The 11,853-nt window shown below is 34.3% G+C and overlaps 1 protein-coding gene across 5 annotated transcripts in view; it reads right to left on the bottom strand.

The window, feature by feature from the left end:
• FSIP2 (fibrous sheath interacting protein 2) overlaps positions 1-11,853 on the bottom strand; it is a 99,948-nt gene that overhangs the window by 38,151 nt on the left and 49,944 nt on the right. For all 5 annotated transcript variants that reach the window (XM_060622289.3, XM_060622291.3, XM_060622290.3 and 2 more), the window contains one exon: positions 498-10,006. In XM_060622289.3, the coding sequence (XP_060478272.3) occupies positions 498-10,006 (9,509 nt within the window). The remainder of the gene's footprint in view (positions 1-497; positions 10,007-11,853) is intronic.

Consider the following 11,853-nt stretch of genomic DNA (forward strand, 5'->3'; position numbering starts at 1 on the left):
GAGTACCACTGTTATAGAGTCGTAAGTTTGAGAAATTAAAACTATTTTAGATAGTTTTTGAAACCTCATATATCCTGATATTCTTTAACTGGCCTTTAAAAACTGCTTTAGCTATCCACAATAAAGAATGTAGATATCCACAAAAAATAACAGGAACTATAGGAGACTGTGTTTCCTCTGAATCTGCAAATGAAGATTATAATTTCAGTCATCCTTATTTTACTGTTAAGGGCATTTCCCTGTATTTCTGTTCTTTAAAAATGCCAGTTGAAACTGATTTCCTTAGGAAAACTAGCCTGAGACTTTTAGAGTGATCCACTGAACTGACATGGCAAGTCCCTGTAAATCATGTGACTAAAGGAATGAACCTGTGCAACCAGTTTTCCTGTTGGGCATGGAATAACAACAAAAAGTGCATTCCCATATACCTGTTGGAGGAAGGAAATCACAGGACAATCACTATTCACTTATGGTTTTGCTATTGCTTTTGCACTTACCTCGAAGGGTTTTACATCCAGTCGTCCCACCTGATTCAATGAGATACGTCTTTCTCTCTGTATCTTTCCTACATTAGATGTGTCTGGTAAGGAGTAGCTTCTCCCGCTTATTGATGCTTTTCTCAGTTCTGTTATGCTATGTCCAGTTTTTCTCAAACACTCCATTTTGAGTTTCTCAAGAGGTTGGGTTTTTACAGAAAGTACTGCTAAGTGTTCTGAGATAATTTCTGGATCTATTTTGATTGCTTTACTCCCAACGTGTGGAACTATTTTAATTGGAAAATTCTCATTTGAATCTTGATATGGCTCTTCTTCCTCTAACTCAGGGAGTGTATCAATAGCCACATGCTCTTGGGCCTTTTGAATAATTTTATTAACATCTAGATTTCCAGAAAGATTAGCATTTGAATTCTTTGTGCTAACTGTATCTAATGGAAACTGTGAAACTCCATTAATAATTAAACCAGCCACGTTTTTAGAGAAAACAGTGTTTGTACCTTTTATATCATCATAGAGTTCTTTATGGGTTCCAGATTGTTGCAGTACTTTACTGTATACAGAATCAATAACCTGAGAAATCATTTCTATGCTTTCTGGATTTAAAAAGTGTCCTTCAGGATCAGCAGCAACAAGATTAATGTTACTTTGGGAAATTTCAGCTGTCACTGATTTTGTCAGTTGAGATGCAATTTTATTTAACTCAGGCTTTGATAAATTTTTTGCATCTTTGCCTGAGGCACTTGGCAACTTTACTATTTTAGCCAAGAACAAGGCCAGTGCTTCCTCTAAAAACTTGGCATCTAACATAGACTCTTTTTTGGATGAAGACTTTTCCTGGGACTTAAATTCATCAACAATTTTGACCACTTTATCCATAATTTTGACAGCTTCCAGAACTAATTCTGAACTTGATGCTTTGTTCTCTACTTGAGGTTGAAATTCAGAATTGGAAATTTCCTTCACCATTAAAAAACCTATTACATCAGAGAGGACATTGCTCTTACCCATTAAATCCTTAAACATAGAAGCGTGTGAGCCAGAGTGCTTTAAAACACTGGTGTAAACAGAATTAACTACCTTTTCAATAGTTTCGTTGTTAGCTAAAGGTACAGTAGGCAATTCCTTGGCTGGTGGTGCAAGTTTAATGTTACTTTTGGAGATAAATTCTTGTATTGAATTTATTATTTTTGAGCTTATTTTTTGCATGTCAGTTTCTAGAGATTTGGTTCTTTCCTTATCCACTTTTGGAAACACAGATAAAAGCTTTGATAAAAATTTTACAGCAATTTCTTCTATCATGTTATAAGGCAGTATATGAACATGTGATGGTTGAGGCTGGGGAGCATCAGCAGTTTGGATAACATCTTTAAGAATATTTTCAACAACACAGTCAACTTCTGCACACTGATGTGGAGTTAGCTCTCCAGAAAAATAGTTTTGCAATTGATTGCCAGCCACTTCTCGCATAACTAAGTCAACTATGGTTTCTGAAAGGATTCTGCATCCACTGGCTACACAGTTTTGTATAATCTCTTGTGATCCAAACTGTGATAAGAGGTTATTATAAATAGAATGAATCACTAATTGAATAATTTCATCATCATTGGGATGCAAGGATTCCACATATTGTATAGTCATATCTTTATCATTGGAGATTGCTGTTGTAACTGTATTTAATAAATTCATTTGAAGGAAGTCCAATTCTGTGAACCAACTGTACTCAGATGTTTCTACTTCAGTGTTGGATTCTGTTAACAAAATTTTGGATAAAAGAGCAAAAATCACATTTTCCAAAAATTTGTGAGGCAGCAGGATGGTATATGGTGATAATGTTTGACATTCTTTGCTGGCTGTTTGTGCCACCTTTCGGATGTTTTTGACATCTTTAGATTCCAGAGGCAAACATGCTGAAGCTGGAACTTCATCACAAAATATGAAATCAAGTTGATGTTGAAAAATTTCATTTATCACTGTACTGGCTAGTCTTCTTGCTAAATTTTCCCCATTACTCTTTATATTTTTACAAATGGAATCCTGAGATCCATATTCCTTCAAAATATTGCATACAGAAGAATGAACAACTTTGTCAACCAATGTTTTATCAATTACTTGTATTTTATCTAAAGATATCTTATTTGATGAGGGTTTTCTAGTCACTTTATGCATATGTGGCATTCTATCCGCAGTTATTTTCTTAATGTTGGATGATGTTTCATCTGTAGTTGATTCTTTATGCCAAAGAAGTGCTTTAGGAACTGATGACAATTTATCTACAGGTGGAAAAAACTGATTTCCCTTATGTGGCCTAAATGCCTTAATTTGAGCATCTGAAAATTCCTTTAACAGTGAGTGCATAAGTTTCACAGCTGTGTCATAAAGTTCAGATTGATTCTCATCATCTCTTACATTTTGATGTCTATCACATGTTTGTGTTTCTGATGAGGAAGAAAAGATCAATTTGTTAACCATTTCAGTGATAACATCTTCTAAAAATTTAGCAGGAGCAATTCCGGGTTTAGTTTTTGGTGGGTAGTGAGGACTGTCTGATTTACTGGGTTCATTTTTAATCTCCTTACTCTTCACTTTTTCTGTTTTTTTCCCTCTCTCTTTCTCTTTCTCTTTCTCTCTTTCTTCCTCTCTCTCTCTTTCTTTATTTCTCTCTTTCTCTTTGACAGGGAGATTTTTGTTAATTGAGAGGGATGAATCCTTCGTTGAAACAGACTGTGTAAAATCTTCACCAACTTCTTGAATTGCAAGCAATGTTGTATCATTTGGGACACTGCGGGGTTTTGAATAATTTGCTGATTCTGGAGAATTACATATTTCTAAGATATTGTCATAAATGTTTTCAGTGACATTTTGAACATACTCATAATCTGAGTATTGTTTCTCACTTATATCTGTTTGAGACGGAGAGTCTTTTCCATCCTCATTATTTGGCGTTTGGGTAACTGTTTTCAAAAAATTCTCTGCTGTGGTCTCTGTATTTCTTGCTTCAGATGTCAAAGATAACTGAAAGGGCTTGTCTTCTTTTTTAAATGTATTTTCTCTTGTATAGTCAATCTTCTTTTCAATGTTTATTTCAAATTTTGGTCCAAGTACTTCCTCCTTATAGTCTGTATCATCAGTAGGAAATTGTATGTTTCTATTATTATATTGTCTCTTCTTATATTTTGAAACTGGTATGGTTTTCTTCTCAATGTGATTGTTTTTTAGAGTTATCTTTAAATCTGGCTCCTGCATAACTTTACTTTTCACACTGGTGGTTGGAAAAGTAACTCTTGATAAATTCTCATGGTTTTTAATGGAAGTTTCCATTTTATTTTCTGTCTCTTTCTTTTTGTTTGCCACACTTTCAGCTGACCCTGATAACAGGTTAACTATGTTGCTTTTCATAATTCTAGTTGCAGAGGGAACTATTGGATCTTGGATGTCACCTTTTTTCATTGAGGTCTCTTCAGTTTTGAGTCTTTTCTTTCTACTTATTGTACCTCTGTCTATTTCCAAAGTGTCCAGCATGTTTTTCTCGTCTATGGTTGCAAAACTGTGTTTACATGAATGTTTTGGTAAAGCAAGTTCATTCCCTTTTAAGCATTTGTTTATCTGTGTAGAGGTTTGCTGCGGTAAATGCTGAACCCTTTGGGTGATGTTATCTGGATTTAGAAATGAAAAGAAGGTGGAAGACCAGTCTCCTGAAAAAAGTGGTTGAATCTTAAAAGCAGAGATTGCCTTCTGAGCTAAAGTGGCAATCATTTTTATGACAATGTTACTTTTATCAACCTTCTGAATATCACTAGATCCATACTTTCCTATGAACTGATCATACACAAAATTGGATATTTTGTCAACTGTTTCTTTATGAATTGGTGGAAAAGAAAGCGTTTCTTCAGCATTTGGTAGAACTTTAATTTCACTTTTCCTAAATTCTCCTATCAGAGAGTTTGCAAATTTTATAGCTAAGCCCACAAGGTCTGGCTCTACCATTTCTTTTTTCTTAGAATCTTTAGTAATACTTGGAAGAGAATAAAATTTATGAACAAGCTCAACGATTACATCTTCCAAAAATGTAGCTGAATAAAGAGCAGGCTGTGTCTTTTCTTTATCAGGTTTACTAAGTACAGACACATGCTCATAATCAGAGAAGTCACTGGAAGATGGTTCTTCACCATGTAAAAATGGATGCAGATGATGATCCACGATTTCTTTCATGATGAATCCAGCTATTTTACTGAGGAATGAGCCTCCTTTTTTGTCTGTACCTTTCTGTACTTCAGCTTGAAATTCAGATTTCTTCAAAATATTATTACATATAGAGTCAACCATACTCTCAATCACTTCTAATTGCATACTTTCTGCATTCTCCTCTGCTGTGGCAAGGCGAATCTCATGTTCAGAAATTTCTTTGATAATTTCGTCTGTCAGTTTCGAAGTTGCATCTACAAACTCACCATCGGATGTAACTTCTTCCTCTTTTAGTTCACTTTCAGTGTCAGTTGAAGGGAAGATATGCACTAGCAGCTTGTAAATCATATCTTCCAAAAGAGAACGAGGCAACACAGTAATACATGATGGCAAGGTATGGCTATCCTTTGTGATGACATTGAGCACATTTCTGATGATATTATCAGCTTGAGGGGAAGAATAGGAAGAAGACACTAATTCTCCTGAAACTAATGACTGCACCTGATAATCATAAATTTCCTCCAATAGCAAATGATATATTTTTCTCCCAAAACAAATAGTGTCACATTGTACAGCCCTGTATACTTGCATCAGAGATTTATAATCATCTAAAATTTTTTCATAAATTAGGTTGACTGTGTTTTTAACAATTTCTTTATATCCTTCTGAAAAACACATGTCATCATCAAAGTTATCTGCAACTAAAATCTCTGATGTGGTAAACTCCAGAACAATCGAATTTACTAATGTTGTAACAATACCAGTAATTTTGGCTTTTACTGTATCTGGGTTTTCAGCAGCCAAGAAATTGTGTGAGAATGCATAAAGGAGTTTACATAAAAGCTCAGAAATTACCTCCTCCCAAAACACAGCCGAGTTCACAATGAAAGATAACTCTCTTTTTTTAGGATCAATTGCTTTCTGTTTATATGTTTGATCAACTGCAGCTGAAACAAGAGTTTTATCTTCAGATAAAAATGACTGAAGATGGTGGTTAAAGATTTCTTTTATTATAAAACTTGCTATTTTTGAAACAGTTATATTACTTATACCTTTTTTATCTCTTGTAAGGGATTGGTATAGATTTGAACATGAAAGATCAGCATAAATGGAATCAACCATAGACTGGATATCTTTTTCTGAAATCATACTTTGTTTTTCATTCCCATGTTTAATAATACATATTGCATGTTTTGAAATTATTGACATAATTTCATTTATCAGTTTTGTGACTGTATTATTTAAGTCTGATTGAGAAGTATCTGGGTGTTCTGTCATGGAGGCCAATGGAGTCATCTGAGATATAAGCTGAGTGACAATTTTTTCCAAATGAGTATGTGATAACATGGTAGTATATATTGTTGATGCCTGCCTTTGAAATTTTGATTTGGTAATGTTACACTGAAGTCTTTTTATTAAAACATTAGTATTGAGTTTGGAGTGTGACTTAAAAGGAATCTTTCCTATGAGGTGTGGATGAATTTGGAAATCAAAAGTTTCAGCAAGGATGATTTTAGTTATCCTTGCAGCCAATGTTTTTGTGTCATTTAGAAAATCTTTAGGAGACATTATTTCCATTTCATATTCTTGAAGAAGTTTGCTGTATGCCATATCAATAATGTTCTTGACTGCATCTCTCTCCACTGGAGGCAAACACAGTTGTTCCTCAGCATTCTCTAGAATGCTAACTTCAGCTTTTGAGAATTCCTCTGCTATCAAATGGATGAGTTTCTCAGCTTTATCAAACAGTTCATCTTCTGAATCCCTTACTGATGTTGTTTGTACAATGCCTAGCACCCTGTGGAATATTTTGCTTAAAACCCCAGAGACTACATCTTCCAAGAAAGTTGAGGAATAAACACTGGCATAAAACCACTGTTTTCTCTCATCATCAAAATATTTATATGATGAAGAAGGTAATAACTTTCCATCCTCAAATGGCTGAAGATGTTGTTGACAGATATGTTTAATGATAAAACCTGCTATTCTATCAATAAGAACATCATTACTGCTTGTGATATTTTGCTCAACTAATTCTTGAGACTCAGAGTTTTGCAAAATATTTTTGAATACTGAGTCCACGAGATGCTGAACATCATCTTCGGAATAAACAAACTTGGTTTCTTCTTCATTTTTTGAAAACCGAATTTCATGTTGGGAAATTTTCATCCTAATATCACTGATTATCTCTGAAGCAATTTCGTTGAAATTCATTCTTAATCTGTCTTTTGGGCTTTCTCTATCTGGAACAATGCTAGATGCAGGAGGAAAGATTCTAGATAATAGTACTCTTACCATGTCTTCCAAAAACGTGTATGGCAGCAAGGTGTTATATGGAGATAAATTCTGACTTGTCTTGGTAGATTTACTGATGTTACCAAGAGTGTCCTGAACAATATTCTCAGCCATTGAAATAGAAGAGGAATATGATGACACATCCCCAAAAAATAGAGGATGAAGAAGGTAATCTGAAATAGCTGCTACAATTAACTTTGTAATATTTTCCACAAAAATATCACTGTCTTCAGACTCTTTATCAACCTCAGGGTCTAGCCCATGCTGTTTTAAAACATTTCTATAAATCGAGGTGACAAGTTTATCCACAATATCTGTATCTGCAGAGGTGTAAGACTGTTCTTTGCCATCATATAGAATGTGAATTTTAGCTTTGTTAAAATGGTTATTTATTGAGTTTACTATTTTTTGGGTCATATTTTCTAGTTCAATTTTAGTGTTATGCTTTGGACTGAAAATCTTTGATAAAAGTCTGGCAACAATTGCCCCTACAAATGTATCAGGATAAATACCTGAGGGTGATGACGTGTGGGGTCTCTGTGACTCTATAACTTCATTGAGAACCTGTTTAACCATATTTGATACGGCATCCAATGGAGTCTTTGGACGAGGTAAACCTTCTCCACACAAAAATGGCTGAAGATGATTTTCAATAATCTCTTGGATAATAAAACTGGCTATTCGGTCAATCATAATTGGGCTTCGGCTGGCTATACTTTTCTGTATTGAAACAAGAGAATCAGACATTTGCATAATATTGTGATAAACGGTATCCACCATCTTCGGGAGGTTTTTTCCGCTACATAGATACTGATTATCATATATAGTGAACCAAATTTTATGTTTTGAAATGGCTGACAGAACCTTATTTATTATACAGGTAGACATTTCATTGAAATCTGAACTCATGAAATATTTGTTTCCCAAAGGGGAGGTCTTGTTGGGTGAAGGAATCAGTTGAGATAAAAGTCTTCTGATGATGTCTTCTAAAAATGAATGTGACAACATGGTGCTGTAGCCTGTTGAAGACCTGAACTGGGAAGTAAATTTTCTCAAGTTATTTTGAAGTTTCTGCAATATAATTTCAGCTTGGAGAGGGTAATATGAATTTGGTATGAGCTTTTCTCTGAAGCAAGATGGGAGTTGGTAGTCTAAAATCTCCAACAATATGTTATTAGTTATTTGTTCTGCTATTGAGGTATTGTCACATGCCAGATTATCATCACAAGTCACTTTCAATTTATATTGCTGTAAAACATCATAATAAACTGAGTCAACAATTCTACTAATCGTTTCTTTATGGATTGGTGGAAAACACAGCCTTTCTTCAACATCCCGTAAGACAGTGACTTGTGCGTTATTAAACTTATTTACTACACCATTGACAAATAATCTATTCATCTCATTGAGCCGGCCCTCGGTGATGTTTTCATTTTTTCCCCACAGTGAAGTAGAGAGATTAAAAAACAGTTCTGAAATTATCTCCTCCAAAAATGTGGCTGAATACACACCGATATTTATATCTCCTGGATATAGCTTATTATGGATGGGTATTGAATCCATATCCTTTGTTCCCTGTCTTTTGAGAGGGGACACAGAAGTGGAATTTACTGAACATTTCTTGCCAAATGGTGATTGCTTTTGGGGGCTAAACCCTCTGAGATTATTCAGGGATCCTGTCAAAGCATTACCTTCATAATTCATGAATCCTAAAAAGGCTTTACCTTGTCCTAATTCTGTTAATTCTGGCCTTTGTGCATTTATGAAACTAGACTGTATTTCTCTTCCTGTGTGCCTCAAATGCTTGTTTGCAAAAGGTGGGCTTTGGGGGAGTTGTGTACTGTGACATAGTTTGTCCATCAATGATTTAACCAAGCTGTGGGAAATAATAGTAAGCATAGAGTCTGATGATAATAAATCTTGATCCATTTCTGCCAGATTTTCCAAATAGTCTGACATATAATCTCCTTGAAATTGTTCACAGTCCATTGCTCCTTTACAATAATCAAATTCTTTGTCTTCTACACTTTGCAGTATTTTTAAAAGTTTACATTCTTCTGCTGATATTTCATCAGAAAGAGGGCTATTATCAAGAAAAACAGTGCTTGTGCATTTTTCCAAAAGTGTTCTGATAAGTTTCTCACACACGACATTGAGAAGAAAAACTGATTTGGGGGTGAGGCCAAAGTTATTTCCAAGTACACTATTAGTTTGCTGCTCATTTGAGGATGAGAAAAATGTTCCTGCTTTTTTATTAGAATTCATGGCCTCACCTGGATATTCATCTGGTGAAAATAAATCTAAAACAATATTAAAAACTTTATTGACTACTTCTTTGGATTCACAAGTTTTTAGACTACCAACCAGATTGTCTAACTTACATGCCAGATAATTTAATTTCTTTTTTTGAAGGAGATGATCTATTTGGTAAGTAGATGCTTCACAATTTCTGGATCCTTTCTGTCTTTCCATGGTATTTGTTTCATTGCAAATGGGCACACTATTTTTTCTAAGCACGGAAAATGATTTTTTTCTTCCATTGCTTTCAAGATGATGGTTTTTTCCTGTTTCTCTGGACATTACATGAATTACTCCTGTTAAAAGATCCTGAAAGAGATTATCAAAGTCATCAGCAGCTACTCCTGGGCAGTAAATGTACTTTGTTTTTAAAGGACACATTTGTTGTGCAATGTCAACCTCTATAATGTTACTGTTAAAGAGGATTTCGGTAATGATTTCAGAAATACTTAAAGCAAGTTCTCCAATAGAAATTGACCTACTCTCAAACATTTGAGAATCAATTGAAATAATCTTGTTAAATGTTGCATTTTGGCTTTCCAATGCTTTCTCTTTTTCTCTACTATCTTTGGTGTTACCAGAAATGCTTGAAGTTAAATGGCAAATGACAGACTCAGTAAGATGTTCACAAAATTGATTAAGTGAAGAATCATTGTATATACTTCTTAGAGGCTGTTGTGATTCACATTTTTTCCTTGATAATGTAGAAATAATAGATTTCTCCTCACTGGAAACTGAAAAAAAAAAAAAACCTGATCATTTTTAGCACACATGAAGAGAAATATATAAAATTCAATATATTGGAAATTATTTACATATAAATTTCACCTATGGAATATCTCACTAAAGAAAATGAAAAACATAATCAAGAAAGATATTGGATTTTTTTTCATATATTTATTTCCCACACGTAGAATATTTTTTTTTTCCTCACCTGTAGAATCTTAACTTTAGTCAAAAAATTGAGAAAATAATCCTAAAGAATTCAAGTCTCCAAGTCAAGTGCCGATATCTGTCTTGCTTAAATGGGTAGGGGCTCTAAGAAGCTGCAAATCATACAGAGAAATGATTTCCAAGTTTAATGTTATAATCTATCATGTCTCCAGTGATCTCTAGAGAGCTCATGTAATTAATTTTTTTTAGTGAAAACATTTAATGTTAGGCTATTCATTACTTTTAGGATGTGATGCAATAATGACTTGATTGAAATGAAAATGTGCTAGGAAGGCTGGGGATAGGTTGCAATGTCAGCAGAACTGTAACCCCTCGATTATAGTTTGTCATAACTCTACTCTTTTTTTTATTCAACAGAGTATTTATTGAAAATCATATACCTACTTAGGATGGCCAGCTTCTTGGAAGTGGCAGCCAGAAAAACACACTATTATTTCCTCAAAATATCCTCCAGATGTAATCATCTATTATATATCTGCATGTAAAGTCAGGCAACACTCTGTGGAGATGGAAGCTTTAAGCCTGGCTTTGACTGCTAGACAGGATTTGGTCATATTGAGATGAAGGGAATGAGGAAAAAGAGTATTCTAAGGAGAAGAAGGAGCAGGAGTAAAATCACTGGAAGGCCTTGAACATGTCTGGAAATAGAGAATAGATTTGATAGAAAGGGACAAATACCAATGGGATGAATTCATGAATCTTCTCTTTTTTTTTTTCCCCCTTTATTAGTCTCTAAATTTAGTTAGGCTATGTTTGGAGAAAGTCTGTTTATGAGCTTGAAATTGCAGACACACAACTATCCATCTTGAAAGAATGCCAGTTTTGGGGCACCTGGGTGGCTTTGTCAGTTAAGTGACCGACTTTGGCTCAGGTCATGATCTTATGGTTCATGGGTTTGAGCCCCACGTTGGGCTCAGTGCTGACAGCTCAGAACCTGGAGCCTGCTTTGGATTCTGTGTCTCCCTTTTTCTCTGCCCCTCCCCTGTTTGCACTCTCTCTCTGTCTCTCAAAAATAAGTAAAAAATGTTTTAAAAAAATTAAAAAAAAAGAATTTCAGTTTTAAGGATGAGAAATGATCTCCCTATGCAGGTGGGTAGGACTGGTAGTATGTGTTCTCCTATTAAAATGATTGGCAAGTGATGTATATGAACTGATATTATAGCAACTAATTATTGCAATTATTGATCCAGTTCAGGGACATTTTAGTATTATTATATTAAATTTTATGAAATTTCCAATAATCAATAGGTTTTGAGATGCAAAAATGGCTATTACATATGATTTAACCTCTTAGAAAAGAAGTGAAAATAACTTTGTGAACATATGTTTAGACTTTAAGGATTGTAAGAATAGTGGAATACAAACAAAACAAGATTGGTAATACCTCTGTCCTTATAAATAATGACTAATAATGGCAAAGAATTCAACTGTACACCTTGGAAAGAGAAATTGCTAACCTTCAATCAATTAACTGTGTATTTGGTATGGGTATAAAGAAGTCATGCAAAAAAAAAAAAACAAAAAACAACTTTAAAAACGCTTTGGAACTTGTATCTCATAATCAACCCAAATCCCCTCCTTTAAAATAATCCCATTTTTTTCTCATCTGCATATATGGAAAACAGCA

The sequence above is a fragment of the Panthera onca genome, chromosome C1 (assembly GCF_046562875.1).
Source record: "Panthera onca isolate mPanOnc1 chromosome C1, mPanOnc1 haplotype 2, whole genome shotgun sequence".
In the NCBI taxonomy this organism is placed as follows: domain Eukaryota; kingdom Metazoa; phylum Chordata; class Mammalia; order Carnivora; family Felidae; genus Panthera; species Panthera onca.